The sequence below is a fragment of the Talaromyces stipitatus genome, genomic scaffold, assembly GCF_000003125.1.
Source record: "Talaromyces stipitatus ATCC 10500 scf_1105507295487 genomic scaffold, whole genome shotgun sequence".
In the NCBI taxonomy this organism is placed as follows: domain Eukaryota; kingdom Fungi; phylum Ascomycota; class Eurotiomycetes; order Eurotiales; family Trichocomaceae; genus Talaromyces; species Talaromyces stipitatus.
In genome coordinates this window covers 776,337-798,297 of record NW_002990120.1, presented here as the reverse complement: position 1 = coordinate 798,297, position 21,961 = coordinate 776,337, and the positions used below count along the sequence as shown (strand labels likewise).

The following is a 21,961-nucleotide window of genomic DNA, read 5'->3' as shown; positions in this document are numbered from 1 at the left end:
AGGTGATTCGGGTCTTGCGGTGTCCGCTCTTACAGATGGTCTGTCTGCTAAGTCAGCCTTGCATGAAATGCCCCACCATCTTTGACTGGACAATGATTCTGTGATTTATAATCTCTACGAGAATAAATAGTCAGAGCTTTATTCCTGGGCATGATTATATATGTTTCAAGGTAGGTATTACTCTGATCTATACGAGCAACCAAGTCGATGTTTTGAGCTGATATTCGATTAGATAGATATCTAGATCGCTTCGTCTATTTAAATCTGGCATTGCATACCATTTCCACTACTCGATTTTTAAGAAACGACTCAAAGATATACCTAGGTATATATCGTGCGCTCTCTTAGAATCATAGAGCAAGGTATGTTGTTACCGTCAAAGATTAGTTCATGATACTCACAATTGTCGTAGTTCAGAACTCAATAAGCGATTCACTAACCCATGGAATTAACTTCCACCTCTCTCCAATACCTGAACACCATGAAAGCCATCGTATATAAAGACCCCAACCAAGTGGTGGTGGTATCAGACCGATCATTGCCCAAACTAGGCGATCACAACATCCTCGTCAAAACAGAGACACTCGCCCTCAACCCTACCGACTGGAAACATATCAGAGACGCCATTCCAAAGGATGACTGCATCCTCGGCGTCGACTTTGCCGGCATAGTTGAAGAAGTCGGTCCCAGCGTGACCAAACCATTCCAGAAAGGTGACCGAGTAGCCGGCTTCGTCAACGGTGGTAATTCATATAACAAAGATACCGGTGCATTTGCGGAATATGTGCTTGCGAAAGAATTTACGTTATTCAAGATTCCGGATACGGTCAGCTTTGAAGAAGCTGCTACCCTGGGATGTGGATTCGCAACTGTTGGACAGGGACTGTTTGAAAAGGATTATGGGTTGGAGTTGGCTTTGCCGAGTGAACCTACCAAGGAGACTGAGTATGTGCTTATCTACGGCGGGAGCACGGCGTCAGGGACGCTGGGGATCCAGTTTGCAAAGCTGTGAGTCTACTTCAATACCCCTTTGAGATGGTCTTTGACATCGAAAATGAATGTACAGCGCCGGATACAAAGTCATCAGCACATCATCCCCAAAGAACTCCAACCTACTCAAAAGCCTCGGCGCCGAAGAAGTCTTCGACTACAAGGATCCCGAATGCGGCAAAAAGATAAACGAATACACCAGAAACAAACTCCGCTACGCCTGGGATTGCATAGCCACTGCATCAGCAGCTCAGATATGTGCCGACGCTCTGACCACTGAACCAGGTGCTCGTTACGGCGGAATTATAGGCGTGAAATTCCCGCGTGAAGATGTCAAGCATACAGATACGCTAGCGTACACGGGACTGGGCGAGGATTTTGAGAAACGTGGACGGAAGTTTCTGAATAATGAGAAACATGGTGAATTTCAGTCAATGTGGTTTGAGATTGCGAGGACTTTTCTTGCGGCTGGCAGACTTCGGCCTCATCCGGTTAGTGTGAGGCCCAAGGGCCTTGTGGGGGCGATTGAAGGGATGGAAACAATGAAGAAGGGGGAGTATAGTGCTGAGAAGTTAGTGTATAGAGTTTCAGAGACTCCTTAGATTTTGTTTTAGTGGTCTAGAGATAGAATGGAGAATATTCACATGTCTATATACAGCCTATCAAGGCCTGGAGGGCTGCAAACTCCTATATCATAACACCACGGTTACGAAGACTCTGCTGACTTTGTCTTTCCCAGGACCTCAGACTCATGGATAGCAATAGGAGCAAACCCAGCATAATAATCCATCTTTCCCAACGGCACACCTTCCTTCCTCAAGATCCCATACGCAGTGGTAAGATGAAAATAAATATTCGGCAGCGCAATGATATGTGCATACGTTGCCTCGCTCATATCTACCGGTTTCCCCGGCCCCATCGGCGTAGGCGAAACTGAATCCCCAAGTGCATTAACAGTTTTCTTATCCGCCTCCTTGACTGATTTCAGAACAGTCTCAATGCGCTCATAGCATTTGGAGTAGCTGCCGAGGTCGTGATCAAAGTTCACTGGTTCCCGGTTCGTGAGTCTTGCGACTATATTCTCCGAGAATTGGGTTGCGAGACGCACTTGGTCAGATACCGGGTACATATCTGGGTATAGACGGGCGTTGGTGAGTAAGTAGTCGGCATTGGGCTGTTGTTCGGCTGTGTGGAGGACGTGGGTCAGGGTGTTGAGGATACCTTGTAGGACTGTGATGGTGCTATCGTAAAGAGTGTAACCCATGATTGGTTTTGTTTGGATATGTGAGCTGGCTAGACAGTAAATGGATCTATGGATTGGATGGGTCGTGAGGAAAGGAAGAATTCATATTGACTCACAGCCTGAAGCGAACAGACTAGCGTTGCTTGAAGTGGACTCGAGACTTGTCACTTATTGGTCAGATCTGTTGTTATGTCTGTTGCTGTCCACAAGAAATATAGCGTCTTCCACTTTCGCAGAGAATAATTTGACTTCCCAGGATGGTGATTTCAAGATACAAGCCGCAATTATAGATTCGTTATCAGTTGTACCAGGTATTGCTCGGGCAAAATGACGTGCTCGGGGGATTCAAGAAAATTATTAGGATGGATCCTTGGGCACATATTAAATATACATTCATGGATAATGGCTATGTGCACACTTCATATATATACAATCAAAAGCAGATGAACGGTGGTCTGATCTTCCCAGCACCGCTCGTTGGTCGACTACTCGCAACTACACCTGTAGTAGCGGAGGTGCCTGTCGTCGAGACTGACCGAGCCGTAGCTGTCTTAGTAGAAGTAGTTGATACCGATACTGAAGTACTTGCTGAACTTACTGAAGTCATTGCACTCGCGCTTCCGCCTACACTCGTCGAGCTGGTGGTCTGATTCCCGCCATCGCCGCACTGAACCACCGTTTCCCAGCCTCCGGCAAAAGTTTGCTCCCAATACGTGGTCCGGTTGCACATATCCATGTACGAGAAGAAGTATCCAGAGCCGGGCTGGTTATGCGCGTTTTGATAGAATTGTATGGCGCAGGTATCGTTGCATGGGAAGTCTTCTCGAGCCCAATCGCTACTAGTGGAAAAGGTCAAGTAGCAATAGTCTGACCTATACGATTGTCAGTATACGCAACTGACAAATTGATCTGGAATGCAGATAGGTGGCGGCTTGACTTACCCATTTTTGGCGCATGCCTGGCTATATTGGTACTGAAGGACCTCGCCGACTGTCTCCACCTCGGCTAGGAAGAGGTTCTTATTGCCATCGCACACTCCGGCAAGATCGCCGGGATTGTCGCATGCCGCCTTGACGTTCTTGACATACTGATTCAATGAATCGCTGCATGTCGTGGTACACAACCTCTCCAAGTCCGAAGCTTGTGGGTCAAAGTTTGGGTTCAGAGAAGCGACCATGCCGACAAGGACATCGTCACAGTCGATGCTTGCACTGTATGCATCTTTGCAGGCCTGGGAGGTGGTGTCTGCCAAATCTTTGCTTGTGTAGTCCCAGTTAGGGCCGCCGGTGTTCAGACTGAAAGTAGCTGTCGCTTGGCGTACGGCGCATAACAAGATTAAGACGTTGAATATAGAGACCATTTTGGTGAAGATAGTTGGGATTGATAGCGAGCGACATATAAACAAGTTAAATACAAAGCATAACCAAACGAGTGACAAAAAGAGCGAAGTGACCTGCTAGATGGAATAAGAGAAGAGTTTTCCACTATTGGAAGTTGAGAATTTGAGGCTGAAATGAGGCTCAAAATCCAGATGCAATTAGAGCTCCACGCTGATTGGTGGCTACCTGGCTGACTCATCTGTCCCTCACGTGTTGACACTAATCTATTTATAGATTAGCCGCCCGCAATGGCGTGCGATGCTGCGTCCGGTCTCCGAGGAACCCTCAAAAATATTCCCCCACCAAAAAACTTCATGCAGAAAGAAGAACATGACTCATCCTACTTATATCGTTTAACGTTCTCCTCTCCTTGACATGAGCAATTGATATCCTTTTCATATTTCCATCTACACTCGTATTCAAAATGTCTGATACAAAAGAAGCAAGTGCTTCTGCACCCATGAAATATCGTCAGTGCTCCCCCCACCTAATACCTACCCTCATGTGAACAGCTACTAAATCCCGTAGAGAGAGTCGCATCGCAACCTGAAAATCCATTTTCACAGCTTATCTCGAAACAAGAAATCGCTATCATCCCTTCATTCACCCTTGAATCGGGCGACACCCTATATAATGCCCCGGTTGCATATACTGTCCGAGGGCAGCTCTCTCCAAACGGCGATAATGCTCTAGTTATCTGTCATGCACTGAGCGGAAGTGCTGACGTTGCGGACTGGTGGGGCCCGCTTCTTGGAAAACAGGGTCAGGCATTCGATATTACTCGCTTCTACGTGGTTTGCTTGAACAGCTTGGGTAGCCCTTATGGGAGTGCCAGTGCCGTCACGTATAGAGATGGTGACTCTACAAAAGGCCGATATGGACCCGAATTTCCCCTGACCACTATCCGGGATGATGTGAGGTTAGTGGGACATCTTTGTGTGTATTGATTTAAAAAAAAACCTGTCTAATGTTCTTTACAGAATTCATAAGTTAGTTCTGGATGACTTGGGCGTCAAACAAATTGCGGCCGTTGTCGGCGGATCCATGGGAGGAATGCTCACCCTCGAATACGCTTACTTTGGAAAAGACTACGTTCGAGCCATCGTTCCCATTGCCACATCTGCCCGCCACTCTGCATGGTGCATCAGCTGGAGTGAAGCCCAGCGCCAATCTATCTATAGCGACCCTAAATACGAAGACGGTTACTATTCATTTGACGACCCACCAGCCACAGGTTTAGGGGCTGCTCGCATGTCGGCACTTTTGACCTACCGCAGTCGCAATTCATTTGAGTCAAGGTTCGGTAGAAATGTACCAGACCCATCAAAGCGACAGAACATCAATTGTACAACCGGACCTCCATCGCCCCCAAGTGAGCACTGGGCTATTCATAACGACGGCCATAAAAGCTCCCGCGCTTCCCGTCCGTCTAGTCAGACTGGCTCGCCGAAAAGACCAACGGAGATTGAGTTTACTGACCCTCAGTTCAACGGCACTACTACATTTACCGCACAACTGCCAACACCTAAACATTCTCGTCCGTCAACCTACTTCTCCGCCCAGTCTTACCTTAGATACCAGGGAGAGAAATTTGTCAAACGATTCGATAGTAATTGCTATATTGCAATAACCCGAAAGCTTGATACACATGACGTCTCTCGCCATCGCGCAAGCCCCGATTCACCTTCCCCAGTAAAAGATGCTTTGTCCCAAATTGAGCAGCCTGCCCTGGTCATGGGAATTGAAAGCGACGGTTTATTCACATTCGAGGAACAACAGGAAATTGCTGCAGGTATTCCGGATTCTCGATTGAAGAAAATTGATAGCCCTGAAGGTCATGACGCGTTCCTTCTCCAGTTCCAACAGGTTAATACATACATTTTGGAATTTTTCAGAGAGGTATTGCCGGATATCATGTCGAAACCCGGTGAATCTGGCGATGCTAGCGCAGACAGTGTAGGGGAGTTGACAAAAAGCAGCACTTTTGGTGAAGCCGAAGTCGACGACATTACAGCTTGGTGAATTCTCGGCAATCTTAAATTATTAGACGGGTCTATAAGGGGCATCTCTACCAACTAACCACCGCACCAACATGCGGACGGAAGCTTCAACAACTTCAGTAACAGACAGAGATCTTTCTCTGAGGAAGGAAAATACTTATACAACATTATTATTGCATTTCTCAAGAAATTGAATTGAAGATAGGTGGTTCTCCCTCAACTCATGAGGACGACAGACGAGCATCCAACTGCATCTCTTGCTCCAAATTGCGGGCACCTATCGCGAAAGAAGCATCCAACTGCCTTCTATTTGATGGCTTATTATTTTTATATACAGGTCTATCTTGAATTTATCTTGAATAAAGATATGACTTGCACCCATACTGAAAAAGTTGATAGATGTGTATAGACCTACCTATGCATGGTGTTTGACTACAAAGATTTCAAGGAACCATATCATAGAGCAGCAATAACACATATCTATAGACTATGGAATAATCGAACAAGTATCTTTGAATAGCTAGGTGTCAATCGATAAGTAGATTCATCTAATTCAAGACCGCTGAACAATAGATGGTAGCCAGCCAATAGGAGCACGATATAGGATTTGCGGGCCTCAGGCACCACCGCAGGTGCCAGCCGCGAGTTTGTCGAAGGCTTGGCGCATCCAACATGGAAGGAGGTAAAGTCCGGTACAAAATCAAGTTGTGGCCGGTCAAGCACCACTAGCAGGTTTCACACCTGTGCATTTCTTTTTCTTTACCTCTAAAGCTTTTATTTTGCTTCATGTTATGAGACTTGAGTCATTTGGTACGCTCCTTTACTTCTTCATATCCCGTCGCGACTACAATACCGCAAGTCTTCAAATCGAGACTAATATGCCCATGCTTAAAGATCGCCTTCTGAGTCGCGTAACCTGCTGCACATTACTTACAAACGTGTTTCCTCGGGCACACATTCTTTAAATAGTGGCCTGTGGCCACAATGGCCTCTGGTGCTGGTGGTAAAAGAAAGAGAGGAGACAGATCATGGTCCAGCGATTCAGGACACGACGGACAGCGACCTTCTCCCCATCGACCAGGCAATCTGAACCTCGCGCAACATAACCAAACTCAGTCGCCAAGTTCACGTTCGGGCTCTGGAGATAATAATACTGGTGGAAGGGGCCGAAGACCGAGCAGAGGAGGCCGAACGCCGTCAGGCCGTGTACAGACACTATCACAAGATCAATCGAAGCCCTCTACGGATTCCTCGATGGCTCCGCCATCGACACCGCAACCGAATGCGGTTACTGAGTCTCGCCAGCCCAACGGGGCTAGTGCTACAAGGATTGCACTGTCTAAAGAAGGACCCCTGAACGTTCAGGAAAATGCCAGCTATGCTTTCGATTACGTCACACAGCAGGTTGTAGCGGGATGGGTGAAGGATGGAAAACAAATTATTATGAAGCAGGGCGTCACTGCACGCAAGAATGGTGACTTGGTTACATTAGGATGTGTTTTCCAAGAGATCATCCGGGCAGTGTTGTCCAGGAACCTGGATCCATCAGAGGCAGGAGAGGTTGTCAAGCAGATACTTACAGAGAATGGACAGGGTGAGATGGGCCAGAATGAACGCGCATCTTCGTTCTTCCTGAACACGTTATCCATTCTCGCCGAAGAGAAGGATGGTTCGAATGAAATATTGAAACCGTTCGTATTCGCAACAGAGATTTCGCCGGCATTATTGCGCCTCGAGCTAGACACCAATCTAATTCAAAGCCTGGGACTTGTACGAGATACGTTCACGCGTATAGGAATTCGCAAACAGACAAACATTCTGTATCGGCAATCCAACTACAACCTCCTCCGCGAAGAATCCGAGGGCTACTCAAAATTGGTTACTGAGCTTTTTACGACAAGTAATACCGAGTCTCCTTCTAGTGAAATTGTGGAAGAAACATTTGAACGAGTCAAGGCCATGATTGGAGCTTTCGATTTGGATGTCGGACGTGTTCTTGATGTGACATTGGACGTATTTGCGGCTGTCCTTGTGAAAAAGTACCATTTCTTTGTGAGGTTCTTACGGGCTAGCTCATGGTGGCCTAAAGGGGATCGTTTGCGCTGGGAGGAGGAAACCGACGTCTACACAGGTCTACCTAGCTGGGCTCTTCCAGGATGGACAGGCCGCGATGACGAGAAAAAGGAAGACCTTGCAAGGATACGTGATGAACGGGACCAAGCCTTTTGGGGTCGTGTGCGAGAGGCTGGAATCAAAGCCTTCTTCGAAATCGGCCGACGCTCCTTGTCAGATGAGGAGAAGCAGATTGCCCTTGCGGAGGCCAGCAATTCAGGGTCTGATGCCGAGACAAGAAGATGGATTGAAGAAACAGGTACACTACCACCGAAGGGTAACCGTGTGGCTGCTCAGCTTCTTGGATTCAAGCTCCGATTCTATTCAACAGCTGCGCGTGAAGCAGGCCATCTTCCGGAAAATCTGATCTGGGTAGCTGCGCTACTGATCAAGATTGGCTTTATCTCTCTGCGTGATCTCTATCCTCATCTTTGGCGAGAAGATGAATCAATGCCAGAGCTTGAAGAGAAGATCAAAAAGGAGAAACTGGAACGGGAAATGAAAGCCAAACCTGGAGGAGGTGTCAACGCCTTGATGCTTGCAGGTGCATTGCCAGACGACACTGTACCGCCCCCTGTCTCTCGCTCTCGTGACGCTGAGGCCCGGTCAGGAACTCCCGCGAAGGACAATGAAGCTGCTGTGACAAAGGATGACGAAGAAAAGGAGCCTTTACCCGACATACGCGAACAAAAGATTGATCTGCTGAAGAGTCTTCTGACAATTGGTGCTATTCCCGAGGCTCTTTATATGCTCAGCCGATTTCCTTGGCTTATGGATATACCAGAGCTTCCCGACTACATCCATCGTATCATTCACCATTGTCTTAGTAATATATATGCGCCTCTTCGACCTATGCAAGGCTCAGATCAGATTCGAGCTCCCCGACCCATTCCTAGCGCCGATCAATCTGGCGTCGCAAAGGGTCATGTTCGTCTCGCCGACAGTCAGCCTCGCAGAATGCTTCGATGGGCCCATCCGGATAAAGAAGATAGAGAGGATGGAATCAACTATCGCTTCTATTGGGACCATTGGGCAGATACGATACCCATCTGCCAGAACGTTGACGATTTCTTCGCTTTGGCTTCATCTTTATTGAACGTATCGGGTTTCAGGATCGGCCAGGACCCGTTACTGATGAGCAAAATCGCACGGATCGCTCAGGATTCCCTGAATAAAGATGACTCGGAGTCCAATAAGAATCGGTGGAGAGACTTTTGCAAGCGCCTCTTGCTCCCAGCATTGAGTCTCTCTAAAAAGAACCCTGGTGTTGCGAACGAAGTTTTCGCTGTCATTCGCCACTTCCCCAGAGCAGTCCGTTACAATATGTATGCTGAATGGCATTTTGGGCAAACCTCTAGGCTACCCGAAATCAAAACTGCCTTCGATCTGGCCACTGCTCAGACAAGGGATACTCTCAAGAGATTAAGCAAGACCAACATCAAAGCTATGGCTCGTGCATTAGCTGAAATTGCTTATGCCAATCCTGGAATTGTCATCAATGTTGAAATCACGCAAATCGAGTCTTATGATAATCTCATTGATGTCGTGGTGGAATGTGCACGATACTTTACAGACCTAGGATATGATATCCTAGCTTGGGCCCTTATTAATGCTCTGGGTCAAAAAGGAAGGAGCCGCGTACAACAAGGTGGATTGTTGACAAGCAGATGGTTGAATGCTCTTTCAACTTTCACGGGAAAGGCTTTCAAGCGCTATTCAGTTCTCAACCCTACCCCAATTCTTCAATACGTCCTCGAGCAGTTACGGCAGCAAAATTCGACCGATCTTATCGTTTTGGAAAGGGTGATCAGCGCTATGGCTGGAATAGTGACTGACACAAATTTTAACGAAGCTCAAATCCAAGGTATGGCTGGAGGCAACCTTCTACAATCGCAAACTATGCTGCAGCTCTTGGATAAGCGACACGAGTCAAGAACGACATCCAAAAGACTCATGAAAGCTTTAACCGATTCCAAGATGGCCGGTCAACTACTCATCGCTATTGCTCAGGAGCGGTTACTCTGTATTTATAGAGAGTCTGAAATGGTGCCGGAACTCAAATTGCTCGGCAATATTTTTGATGAAATCCACCGGATCCTAACGCAGTACTTGGATTTACTCCGGAGCAATCTTGCGGTTGAAGAGTTTGACTCCTTTGTTCCTAGTCTTCCAGAGTTGCTTGGAGACTTTGGTTTGCAACCCGAGATCGCTTTTTGGATAATGAGACCCAGCATATGCAAACAAATTGCCGAAGCAGATCGCAACCTTTGGCAAGTGCAGGCAACACAGAGCACCGAGGCAAGTGTCTCTGAACCTAAAGCGGCCGATGCCGATGTAGAAATGACCGAGGGCGAGAACACCGAAAAGAACAACAACCAAAATACCGATGGAGTGATGGATGTGGATAAACCATCATTGGGTCTAGAGTCCACTGATGTGACCGAAACTCGGACACCCGATCTCAGTGACCCAACACCTAATACTACTACTGCCCCTTGGCATCCTGTTCTGCAAGGCCTCATGGATTGTATCCAGCCAGTACTTCCCGAAGGCTCCTGGCAGACAGTGGGTCTACCTTTTTATGTGACCTTCTGGCAGCTTTCTCTATACGACATTCACATCCCTGGAAAGGCGTACGAAGATGAAATCGAACGGCAAAAACGCAAAGTCCAGGCAATTTCGAACGACAGAACCGATGTCAGTTTAGCCGGCACTCAGAGAAAAGAGAAAGAGAAGAAGCAGATTCAAGAGCTTCAAGACCGACTCCTCGAAGAGAACAAAACCCACCTTGTTTCATATGAGACAACGCGAAACAGGCTTCAAAAAGAAAAAGATCATTGGTTCCCCGGTATGCGAGGCAAATATGATGTTCTGAACATAGCCCTTCTAGAACAATGCTTCTTGCCTCGTATTCTGCTATCGCCTATTGATGGCTTTTATTGCTTCAAGATTTTGAAGTTCCTACATGCTTCAGGCACACCGAACTTCCGCACCGCCGGCTTAATTGACCAGCTGCTCCGAGAACACAGGCTGACCGCGATCATCTTCCAATGCACCTCAAAAGAGGCCGATAACTTTGGCAAGTTCATCAATGAGATTTTACGTGACATGGGACGCTGGCATGCGGACAAGTCGGTGTACGAAAAAGAAGCGTTTGGCTCGAATAGGACACTGCCTGGTTTTGCTACGAACGTGGATTCTGAGGGCAAAGTGACTTCGTTCCTGGAGTATGAGAATTTCCGTCGATTGCTCTACAAGTGGCATCGGTTGCTTTTACAGGCAATAAAACACTGCTTCAACAATGGCGAATACATGCATATCCGAAACGCTATTAGTGTCTTGAAAGCCGTTTCTCAACACTATCCAGCTGTTAACTGGATGGGCCGTGACATACTGATGCTTGTAAACGAGTTAAGTAACGATGAAAGGGAGGACGTGAAGATTCCTGCGGCGTCCCTAAAAGGAGAACTTAGCCGAAGGGAGAAACAATGGCTTCTTCCGCAAGAGTTTATGTTTGTAAGTATTTTCTACACTGCTGGATTATCTGGAAATGAACCTGACCGAATTTCCACGAACAGAACGAGAAATTGGCCAACGAGAAAGGAAAAGCTCATACACCGAGAGCAGGCTCTGCTACTCCGAAGCAGCTAAATGCACAAGCCGCCGAATTCAAGCCTCCAGGGTGAGTACGACTCTTATCTTCTAAATGAATAGCTGATTGATTTTCTCTCTTTATCAGAGCAAATGGCACGCCGAGTGAAACCACAGGGAAAATGGAGGTTGAGGATGGTGAGATTGAGGATGCAAAGATGGCCGATGCTTCGCTTGCTGGCGGAAAAACGGGCGCACAAGCCGAGATAGTTGAACTAGCAGCAAGTGAGAAATCGAGACAAGAGCCGCCCGTTGTGGAGGCACCGGCAGCGGATTCTGCAACCAAAGATCAGCGCGCAGGAACTACCGGACAGGAAGAGAAGAAGCCATTGCCTGCTGCAGACCGATCGGCAACTGCCTCGTTCAGGGATACCGACAGCGCTCGACCTAGAACAGAATCGCCAGCTCAATCACGACAGGGATCAAGACCGCCGGATGGAAGTCACGCTGCGAATATACCGAAACGGCCAGATATTGATAGGGTTACGTCACAGCCTCCTCGATTACCATTACCGCCCAATCTACCCAACAAGCCTGAGGCGCCTCGAATTTACAGGCACGACAGCCGCTCAGGTAGACAGGCTGACATGAAAGATGATCGCAGGGAGACAGGGGATGTCCGACCTTCAGATTCGTCTCGCTCTAGCCGCTACCCTCCTGACTCTGACCGGGACCGTTTGGATGGCCAAGAACCCCGTGGCCCAGGCCGTTTAGAACGCGATCGTGCAGATCCTCAGCGACTTGGTCCCCCGAATGATGACCAATTCCGTTCTTCCCGTGACGCTCGTCATCATCGGGAGCCAGAAGCTGACCGTTCGGGTTCTTCACGTGCACAACCACATCCAGAAAGGGCCAATCTGATCCAAGGACATCCTGATCGGCTTGCCTTGATAGAGGGCGATAACCAGCGTCGCGACCCGTCAAGGCTCGATCGAGACGATCGGAGACATCGACCGTCTTCACCGACGAGAGGTGACGACCGCCGAGCCCCTCGCCGCGATGAATATCCAGCTGGACCACGTAGCGACAGAGTAGGACGAGCTGATATGCCAGAAGGAAGGGAGTTACGATCTGGTGGTGACGCGCCTCATGGGAGAGGACCCCAGGATTCTAGAACTGCACGACAACCTGAGCCGACTAATGAAATCCCACTTGGTCCTCGAGGTAGAGTTACACAGTCCCGTGGTCGAAATGCATCAATAACACAACCACCTCCGCCTGGAACACCCAGTAGACCCTCTGAGCGTCTACCGCCGACTGGTCCTTCTGGTCGATCTAGTGGTCGCGCACCTGATACTCCTGCTGCACCGCCACCGACTACCGATAAAGCGGATACAGGTGGTGTCCACCCTGATCGTCTCAAGAATCTTCAAGTATCATCCGAATCCGGTCCTGCCAACACTCGGTCTCAAGCTTCACTACCACCTAGTGGGCCCCGCAGTTCCCTTGGACACCATGCCAGTTCGCCTGCCACACGTACTCCACCATCAGGGCCAGGAAATGACAGGAATCGTGGAGACAAACGGTTTTCAGGAATTAACAATATGCTCCAGCAATCAAGCAGTGCTCAAGAGCGTGGTGGACAAGGAACGATGATTCGTGGCAGAGGGAGACAAGCCCAAGAAAGTGCGCCAGCCAGTCCTCAAGTGGGAAAACCTGACATACCCACTGGGCAAGAAAGAACTGAGCTTTTCCCCGGTGCTCCGGAGGCAGATACCCGACCCCCGGGTCGTGGCCGACGAGGAGAAGCGTCACAAGAAGCCAGTCGGGACTCCAGGCGATCTGGCAAACATGATAGCCATAGCAGTGCACCAGATCGTGACCGTCGGGACGAAGAAGAGGCTACAAAGAGTGGCCGTAGGGATGAGCGTCGTGATCGAGGCCGAGACCGTGACCGTGATCGTGAGCGCAACCGACGAAATGAGAACGCTGAAGACGAGTCACACCACGGTGGGAGAGATTCTACAAATCGTCGTGTCACTGGCAGTCGCGACGACCATCGAAAGAGAGACCGCCGAGACAGAGAAGATGCGCCAAGTGAACTTCCAGGACCTAGCGGTAGTGAACATCATGGCCGCCATCGTCCTTCCTCCTCGCATAGCAGTAACAACAACGCACTGCCAAATCCTCCACCTGCACCTCCAGGACCACCAAGTGAAGACCGCCGATGGGGTGGTGGCAGTGGCCGTGGCGAGAACCGTGATCGAGACCGCAATCGGGACCGTGGCGGAAGAGATCGTGATCGAGACTTTAACCGCGACAATGCTCCTGGAAATGGCAATCAATCTCTCCCACGCAAACGTGGCCGACCAGGCGACGATACTCATGGACATGGAGATGGCAGTTCACGAGGAATGCGCGTGGGAAGCGAAAGCAAACGGGCACGTCGAGGTACATAAAAGTCGTCCCACTCGGTGACGTCTCACAGCCTCTTATTTTCCATTTTCATTCATTATGTATCCTTCCAATGGCTATCTTTTGAGACCTATTCCTATCCTTGTTTTATCGTTTATATTCAAATGTCCTGCGAGTAAATTGCACGAAGTTCATTTTAAAGGCATGTATACAATTTCGCATTCCACGGCGCATGTGTGTATAGTCTTTTTGGGCTACAATTTGGTTGATATTACTTTCGGAGGGAAATCAAATATTGGCAACTGCAATATACTCCTCTCATATTTGACTCTGCTTATATAGTAAAACGACATTTACATTTTTCGTTATTGCATCCTGATACCTCCTTTTTAGGGCATTCTTGATAGCACGCTGGGTATCATTTGACATTATCTTCCAAGATTGGAGCGAAGCATGCAGGCTGCGTTATTATCAGACCGTTATAAATCGTATGCTGTCATTATGGATAAAACATAAAATAAACTTCAGACGACATGACGATATATAAACAATTTTAGATGGTCGTTGCTTTGCCTGTGACGATGAGCAAGCAACACGAATAGTATTGGTCTCTATGTACGAGAATATCAAGCATGAGGAGGAAACCACGCGCTCGTTCAATATCAACATATCAGCGTGCTACACCCGTGGATCTCCCTCCGGCGTGTATCAACTATGCTCCGAGAGCCATGTGACCTCCGTAAAGGGGTCAGCGCAGCTATAGTTAGCTTAGATAGCCAATAATAACAACAACAACAACAACAACAACAACAACAACAACAACAACAACAACAACAACTCCTCAATCGGGAAACTAAGGCAACGTCCATAGCTCTACATTCACCTAATGCCATCAAATTGCCCCTATGTAGCGGATGTGAAGAAATTTTAGTTTATTACGCTAACACTGGACGGGTGGCGCAATGGTAGCGCGTTGGTTTTCGGCGTCTCTGATAAATACTCCACAGACTTATCGGATGGCTGGCTCACCAAAGGTTGTGGATTCGAGTCCCACCTCGTTCGTGTTGTGTTTTTGTTTCTCACTTTTTTGCTCTTCCATCATTCACCGCGACTTCTTGTTTTTTTTTTTGGGACGACCATTCATTTCAACTAACTTGGTGATTTTCATAAGATATTATCAAGAAGATCATGCGATCTCCTACCGAGAATCCACAGGATTAACTTCATCCCGGAATTTAGGGTCGTCAGCCACAAGCCCTTCCTCAGTTTTGGGGTCGGTTTTGAGGTGTCATTTCGTTGCCTAGCTATGATCTACTTTTAAACCCTGCTTTTTTAGTCTATGCCTAGTCACGGTACGTAGTATGGTGGAAGGATCGACGGTAGGATCAATGCCAGATAACAGCCCCAGTTAGGGCTAAATCTCAGCCGCTGTACGAGTTACTACTTCCAGTCTAGATTCAGGCTGGCAACATGCCAGACACAGAGTCACAGGCTGCAAGACTAGACAGTAAAGTAACTGCAGTATAAATTTGATATATTTTTCCATTCTGAAACCAGAGTGCTATGACATGACTATTCTTGAGCCGGAAAAAAGCAACAGGCAAAAAATACGGCCGGATTCTGCATATCATCGCGTCATCTTCATTTGGCCCCATCGTGTAACCGACCATGGAAAGTCCGTAGAAGACGTTTCAGAAGATAATTAGGTCAGATAACGCACTGCATGACCCTCTCAACGATCTAGCTAATCAGACCGGTTGGTTTAGTCGTACTACGGATCTTGAAACGAAACGAACTCTGTCTAATTGAAGTTTGCCGGAGTCAGCCCTAATTTTACTACTTCTACCTAACTAATTTCTGTGGAGATTAGAGTGGAGTAGTTTTCTATGAGATCGGTTCAGCTCAGCTGCTTATATAGACAACAGAAAATCTAGAATGAGAAGAATCTAGAAATTTTGCCTCCTACAAGTAGGATATGAGAAGGTCTTTTCTCGTTGCGATTTGTGTCTCTCTGCCTTGTCTTTTGCTTCAAATCCTTTTTTTCCAATTACTCTATCAATCACCAACTACTATCAAACTTCACCAATATCAGACCATTCACAATGGTCTCTTCACTTTTTCGAAGTGACTCCGTATCTTCTGTTTCTTCCAAAATGCGAAAGAGGTTTTCGCTCCCGACATATTCAAATGTAGGGCTACATTATGAGGAACGTGGAACTTTTTGACTTCCAAGGTTGACATTCGTTAATGACTGTATAGAAACCTTTATCTGAAGACGATCAAAAGCCTGAGTTCCAAAATGAATCACTCTCAAGACCACAACTCCGTACCAAAGATGAAGTCCAGCTCCGCCAGGCAGTCACAAGTTTATATGAACAAGTTGATCGAAACGGAGATACACGAACAAATCAGACTAAACCTTCAATCAACCCAGACACCGCCCCGCCACCAGAGGTGAAAAGGTCAAAGTCTAGGAAAAGGAGAAGCATTGCCGTTGACACATTCTCAATCCTGTCACGCCAACTATCCGTTGTAGTCGAGCCAATGGAAAACGGTAGACCTGACAGTGACTTTGCATCGAGACAGGATGACCCTTTCCTACAATTCAATGGTTTACTGTACAATTTTGAGTTTGGTTCGCCCATCAGTCGAAACTCTCGCATTTTCGAGGCTGGTTCGTCCGATGAAGCAAATTCGTATAGTCGATATAGGCCTCGAAACCCGGCAGCGAGGGCTAAAAAGTCTCGATATTCATGGGGTGGATTTGATCTTGCACATCGGAATCAAGATGCGGAATCTCAAGATGATTTGATTGCTATTTTGGAGCATGACGAGTCGAACATGAATGAAGTTACTGCTGCGGCTCCTGCACCCAGTTCTTCTTCCCGGACTCAAAGGACGACACCCCAGAGAAGATCTCGCTATCAAGACAATCGTCGAGGTGGCATTGTGGTGGATGACATTCTCGCAGATTCGATTGCCATTGGTGCTACTGTCCATAGGGACTCTCACACCAACCTCAACGCTAATACCCATGACAACAACAATGATAACACCACAGAGATTATTCAAGCGTTCATTCCTCAGGGAAACACCCCAGAACCGTCTGAAACCCCCACACCAGAAAAGAAACGCAACATCATTCGACGGTGGTCATTATCCTTGTTTGGTAGGCGGAAGATTGATACAATGGTGAGAAATTCCGATGTACACCATGTCAACAATAGCACTATCAGAGTCTAAAGAGCTGTACAGTCCTTCGACACATACCTATCTTCTATACCATATTCTTCTGTCCATATTGCCTTCGTTTGGTAGTATGGAGTTCACTGTACTGTTCCGAATTTCTTTTTCTGCTATATACCTCTCTTTCCACCAAATAACCAATGACTTGACCACTGATTTTACTCTTCCTTTGTAATTGTTTTAAGTTTTGAGATTTACCATGATATACAGTATGCTTTCTACCCCAGATAGTATCACGTGTCGTCCGTGCCCTACTTTGTAGCTACACTACAAATACCAATCATTAATTCACCCGTCCCTCGCACCACGATAAACATATTCTTCCGTTCTTCAGGAGACTTCTCTACAATTATCTATATCAAAAATAGTCAAGAGGTTCAATAGAAGTTCAATATCCTCATCCTCCTCCACTTCCCAGCTTGCAGGAGTGCGGCCTTCGACGTCTCCATGCGTCCGGCAACACCATGGCGCGGAAAGGCTCTGGTCCAGATGGCCCTCTTCAGACAGCCCTAATGGAATCTACGTCTGCAGCCACTATAAGAGCTGCTGACGGCTAAAGGATCTTCAGCCATACAGCTGCATTCCTTGATAAACACCGCAGTCAAACCACCGGCCTCGCTCCTCACCTACTGAGAGCCCTCACTGCTCTGAGTGACAACCTTGCCTCGGTAGCCCAACTACACTTCAACGCCTATATCAGTGGCATCTCGATGACCTCCGTTCCCCCTTCCCTTTCTCCTTCCCCCTCCCCACCTCCAATCCCTTACCCCCTCGCCCCCTCCCTCTCATCCCCCTTCTGGTCTTGAACAGTCAACCTATGCGACTGTCACCCAATATGCTCCAGCCAAATCAACTCCTACTACTCATTCTAAAAGTGTAAAAAAGCCTATGCCTCTAGTGAAACAATCCTTTCCTAACAACCGGCTCTTTATACGCTCCCCAGCCAACCATGCAGCTAGAAAAATGGAAGACTATACCATCTACTCTAGCCACGGTCACATCTGAACTCAAGCTATACTGCGCTAAAAGAAGTTCAAGACACAAAGACTGGTTTTGCACTCTGCCCCTCATCTCTAGAAGCCCTCCCGGCCCTGGAGGCTCAAAAGAAATTGTCTCCGCCTTCTTTATCAATTACCAGATAGAACGCAGCTCCTACTGGGTCTCGTACCGAGTTACAAATATGCTAAGGAAAATTGGCCAAATTTTGAATGGCCAATACTCTCTAATCTCTATTAATTGTTATGAGCTGACCTCATATTGATGTGGTTTGGGCGAAGCCCTCACCAGAGAATCTGTATCGTTTTCATTCGCTCCTGCACTCAGGACGCTGGAGCGCAGCCTAGCAGTTCGAAGTTATTCCCAGACGCTGAAGGTTCATTCTGATTGGCTGATTTGCCTTCTAACGGGAGAGTGAATCTATTACCCAATCAGAATGCACAATACAGGACTTCATGCCTTGGCACTCGCGTGGTGTCTATGGCTATACGGATATTCGGCGCCGAACCCAGCACAGTGTGAGCGTTCCACTTTTCTAACGTAGTATATAAACTTGCATGTACGGCGAAATCTTGTTGTCCTTTCCTCTTCCTTTCATCATGCTATTCAAGCATGCCCTTATAAGTGAGAATTAGGCGGGACTAGCCCGTAACAAGGGAGTCTGTTATTCTACCTTAGAGGGAAGGTATAATCTGATCCTAAGCAATAGCAACCAGATATTAAAGTGGTATAAATAACAATTAGATATGCAATGTCAATAGGAAGATTCAACATAGAATAGGAACAGGAACTAAGTTAGGCATAGCAAAGCTAGCACTAACTAACTATCCCTACCCTCATATATGATAGATACCACTGTAGCCGCTGAGGATGGGACGCTATATACTTAAAAAAAAATAGCCTTTAAGCCCGTAACTCTTTTTAATACACAAGATGTTGGGAACCATAAGTTAAGGAGGTCTTAACTTCAGGTACCAAGATAAGTATATCGAAGCAGGAAAAGCAGGGGCTTATAGGAGGACAGGTCGGAAACACACAAATTGTATATATCTAGCACACTATCTTAGTACCCTATAGGGCTAGTCCCTCCGGGCGTAATAAATCATCATCATCGTTAGGTCTAATCAATATCAACGCCTTTTTCTCGGTGGCTCAAGAAGCTGAGGAATGTCTAGTTCCTCAAACTTTGGGGGTTCCACAGGCCCCAGCCATATGTGTATATTCACACCTACAGTTTTGAATGCTCGCGCCAGGGGAGACGGCGGCGTCCATTGACCGGCGGGCTTGAACTCCTCTATGTCGCTGTCCCAGGTCTGCTCGGGCGAGTTAATGGACACCGTACGTAAATGGGGTAGATACTCTTTTTTATGCGCCAGCAGACCTCGCAGAAAGTCATCTTCATCAAAACGAGTGAGCTCCCAGTCATCGTAAAAGACCTCTAATCCCTCAATATTGCGGGGAAGGCTTCTCCAGGCCTCAAGAGGGTCCTCCTCCCCGCATAGAAAGACTTGATAGATGCGGAGCGTGGTCAGAGCCGTGAAATCGCTCAGATCTATACGTGGTCCGTTGCCCAATCCTTCATGTACGAGCCATGGCCGAGTGAGGGTCAATTCCCGTAGAGTGGCCTTTTGCGGCTGAAGGGTTCGTACAAACGCCGCGCATGTCCAGGTTTTGGCAGGCTCATCGCCATAGTAGCCATCCCACTCTACTTGTTCGGCGTCGTAATGGAGCACTTCCAACGCGTTTGGCCAGCTTAGTACAGCGGCTAATGCATCCTCATGCGCCCCGCAGCCTATCAAATTCAGTGCTGTGACCGGCGACGTGCCAATATGCGAATCGTCTTCAAATTCCATAGGCTCCCAGTCATTGAACCGGAGAATGCTAAGTGCCTGGATGTTGGGGAACCAAAAATATTGATAAACGTCATGAATCGAGTGGTTGCAGGGAACAATTGCAGAGATAATATGCTCTTTGAGCTTTGAATCGTTCTCTAGACTCCAATTCAGCTGGTTTTGCGGATAATTGCGGAACCTGTTTTCGCGAATGCAAATATTACGATAAAATATCGGTTTTAACAGATTGCTCAAGCGAGCGGATACAAGGCGAAGAGAGCGCAGGTCTTTGATTCGTTGCGGTGGATTCTGTTCAACCGAGCGTCTATACGCATCTCCCAATTTATAGAATGGCAATGCTGTCTGTGTTGTATCCGCTTGCACGTAGTCGACGACGAGAAGAATGAGCTCATCCGGAAGGTCCAACAGTCGCGCCATGTGCAGCACAAGAGGCAGAACTGCCTTACGAAGACGGAGAGAAAAGCGAATTGTTGACGCTGACGAACTTTAGGGAAGTTTTCCTGGGTTAAGATTAAGCGTGTTTAGGCTACTAGGTGATGATGATTTATTACGCCCGGAGGGACTAACCCTATAGGGCACTAGCGCTAGATATATATAATTTGTGTGTTTCCGACCTGTCCTCCTACAAGCCCCTGCTTTTCCTGTATCGACGTATTTATCTTGGTATCTGAAGTTAAGGCCTCCTTGACCTATGGTTCCCAACATCTTGTGTATTAAAAAAAGGAGTTGATAGACCGGCCTAAAGGCTGTCTTCTTTAAGTGTGCAGCGTCCTATCCTCAGCAGCTGCAGCGGTGTCTATCATATATAAGGGTGGGAATAGTTAGTTAGTGCTAGCTTTACTGTGACTGACTTGGTTCCTGTTCCTGTTCTATGTTGAGTCTTCCTGTTGATGTTGTATATCTAATTGTTGTTCATACTACTTTAATATCTGGTTACCATCGCTTGGGATCAGATTATGCCTTTTCTCCAAGGTAGAATGATAGACTCCCTCTTCTTGTTTTTATATACTGTAGCATGTCTTCTCTTATTCCTGCCCACTTTGTATAGTAGAATAGGAAGTACTCTATAGTCTTGCGTAGCTATAAATGCAAAGGTCTGATTCTACACTTCCTATCCTAAACAGGTAAGACCTCTTAGTTTCATAGACAAATCCAACAATATTTTAATCTGTGGAGACTTATTAGGATTTAAACGACCATTTTGACAATATCAATGAGATGCAATGTGTATATGCTAGTGTCGACACATAGATTCAAGAGATGGCAAGAGTAGTGTAACAACGTTACGAGGGATAGGTATAATTACATTCGAGAGGAATCACTGAAGGTAAAGCACACAAGGTAGGGTATGGAAAGTCAATGTACTGAAACCTGTCTTCCGCTATCCTTGAGCGTCTGCTATCTTTATAGACATATAACTTATACCAGATCTCCCTTCTCCGAATAGCTCCAACAGTCGAGGTGGAGCTGAAACCATCCTCGAACATATAAATCTTCTCCTGGTGTAGCTGAAACCCAACTTGAGACGTCATGGGTGCATTTCTTAGAATAGTGAGACGTCCGAGCCTGCTGGTTGTTACAAGTAGGCCAAAGGACCTTAGACAAATACATGAGGAAAATGGACACTGAGACCCTTATCATATACTCTGCTGCTGTTCTAGATCCCCGTGTTAAGACTGAGCTTTTGAAGATTCATCTCAGAGATAATGCCGCTGATGTGATCAACAATTTACGAGCTCATTTTAATGAGCTATCTCTTGCACCAGACTCTACTCTTCTTTCTAATTGCTAGGATTCCACGCCTTCGTCTTCAATGCCTACAATTAATTTTGTAGGTCGCGCCCACGGTTTACAAGTTAAATCAAATCGACAACGCATGCTCAGGGAAATATAAAGAAGGCACTATTCGACCTCTGCAATCTCTAAAATTGATGAGATAAATGACTGGCTCGAGTCCCCTCCAATTCAAGAGCCTGTGCCTGATAATATAACTGCAGAATAAGATATCAAATGGCTCATGGCATGATGGAGGACAAATTGATTTAAATATCCACAAATGGCTAAGATGCTGATAGTATTAAATCTTTCCAAGATAACAAGTGTTGGCTTGAAGCTATAGAGGACATTAAGGAAGGG

At 47.0% G+C, this 21,961-nt stretch overlaps 7 protein-coding genes and 1 non-coding gene across 10 annotated transcripts, besides 2 other annotated features; 5 read left to right on the top strand and 3 right to left on the bottom strand.

Annotated features, from left to right (window-relative positions):
* The first annotated feature begins 144 nt into the window (after positions 1–144).
* TSTA_054920 (alcohol dehydrogenase, putative) lies at positions 145–2,291 on the top strand. Of its 2 annotated transcripts, none has more exons than XM_002487052.1 (4): positions 145–170; positions 233–362; positions 418–1,008; positions 1,067–2,291. In XM_002487052.1, exons 3-4 carry the CDS (start codon positions 443–445, stop codon positions 1,590–1,592), a joined length of 1,092 nt encoding a protein of 363 aa, XP_002487097.1. In that variant the 5' UTR covers positions 145–170; positions 233–362; positions 418–442; the 3' UTR covers positions 1,593–2,291. The 2 variants fall into 2 exon arrangements, with proteins under 2 accessions (XP_002487097.1, XP_002487096.1); XM_002487051.1 differs by having other exon boundaries at positions 413–1,008.
* Positions 1,697–2,254, bottom strand: TSTA_054930 (uncharacterized protein; the record flags this gene model as incomplete). Its single annotated transcript, XM_002487050.1, has 2 exons — positions 1,697–2,211; positions 2,251–2,254. 2 exons carry the CDS (start codon positions 2,252–2,254, stop codon positions 1,697–1,699), a joined length of 519 nt encoding a protein of 172 aa, XP_002487095.1.
* Positions 2,292–2,629: 338 nt separating the features above from the next.
* On the bottom strand, positions 2,630–3,691 carry TSTA_054910 (uncharacterized protein). Of its 2 annotated transcripts, XM_002487049.1 has the most exons (3): positions 3,175–3,691; positions 2,832–3,105; positions 2,630–2,764 (listed from the first exon to the last, which is right to left on the bottom strand). In XM_002487049.1, exons 1-3 carry the CDS (start codon positions 3,591–3,593, stop codon positions 2,729–2,731), a joined length of 729 nt encoding a protein of 242 aa, XP_002487094.1. In that variant the 5' UTR covers positions 3,594–3,691; the 3' UTR covers positions 2,630–2,728. The 2 variants fall into 2 exon arrangements, with proteins under 2 accessions (XP_002487094.1, XP_002487093.1); XM_002487048.1 differs by having other exon boundaries at positions 2,660–3,105.
* A 345-nt stretch (positions 3,692–4,036) lies between these two features.
* On the top strand, positions 4,037–5,992 carry TSTA_054900 (homoserine O-acetyltransferase, putative; the record flags this gene model as incomplete). The annotated part of the gene is made up of 3 exons (XM_002487047.1): positions 4,037–4,082; positions 4,141–4,531; positions 4,593–5,992. 3 exons carry the CDS (start codon positions 4,037–4,039, stop codon positions 5,632–5,634), a joined length of 1,479 nt encoding a protein of 492 aa, XP_002487092.1. The 3' UTR covers positions 5,635–5,992.
* Positions 5,993–6,596: 604 nt separating this feature from the next.
* On the top strand, positions 6,597–13,803 carry TSTA_054890 (THO complex component (Rlr1), putative; the record flags this gene model as incomplete). Its single annotated transcript, XM_002487046.1, has 3 exons — positions 6,597–11,240; positions 11,303–11,406; positions 11,464–13,803. 3 exons carry the CDS (start codon positions 6,597–6,599, stop codon positions 13,772–13,774), a joined length of 7,059 nt encoding a protein of 2,352 aa, XP_002487091.1. The 3' UTR covers positions 13,775–13,803.
* A 704-nt stretch (positions 13,804–14,507) lies between these two features.
* Positions 14,508–14,568: a microsatellite.
* A 110-nt stretch (positions 14,569–14,678) lies between these two features.
* On the top strand, positions 14,679–14,792 carry TSTA_054880. Its single transcript has one exon. It is a non-coding gene; the product is annotated as a tRNA-Arg (tRNA).
* A 1,482-nt stretch (positions 14,793–16,274) lies between these two features.
* TSTA_054870 (uncharacterized protein) lies at positions 16,275–17,533 on the top strand (the record flags this gene model as incomplete). The annotated part of the gene is made up of 2 exons (XM_002487045.1): positions 16,275–16,922; positions 17,345–17,533. 2 exons carry the CDS (start codon positions 16,275–16,277, stop codon positions 17,531–17,533), a joined length of 837 nt encoding a protein of 278 aa, XP_002487090.1.
* A 157-nt stretch (positions 17,534–17,690) lies between these two features.
* Positions 17,691–17,773: a sequence feature (GA-rich).
* A 1,225-nt stretch (positions 17,774–18,998) lies between these two features.
* TSTA_054860 (uncharacterized protein) lies at positions 18,999–20,530 on the bottom strand (the record flags this gene model as incomplete). Its single annotated transcript, XM_002487044.1, has 2 exons — positions 18,999–20,266; positions 20,393–20,530. The coding sequence occupies 2 exons, from the start codon at positions 20,528–20,530 to the stop codon at positions 19,103–19,105; spliced, it is 1,302 nt and encodes a 433-aa protein (XP_002487089.1). The 3' UTR covers positions 18,999–19,102.
* Positions 20,531–21,961: the final 1,431 nt, after the last annotated feature.

Excerpts from the sequence above, each read along its gene's own strand:
- TSTA_054920 (XM_002487052.1), top strand. The coding sequence starts at position 443 with ATGGAATTAACTTCCACCTCTCTCCAATACCTGAACACCATGAAAGCC. Across the intron at positions 1,009-1,066 it reads GGGATCCAGTTTGCAAAGCT|CGCCGGATACAAAGTCATCA; the intron begins GTGAGTCTACTT and ends ATGAATGTACAG.
- TSTA_054910 (XM_002487048.1), bottom strand. The coding sequence starts at position 3,593 with ATGGTCTCTATATTCAACGTCTTAATCTTGTTATGCGCCGTACGCCAA. Across the intron at positions 3,106-3,174 it reads CAGGCATGCGCCAAAAATGG|GTCAGACTATTGCTACTTGA; the intron begins GTAAGTCAAGCC and ends ACAATCGTATAG.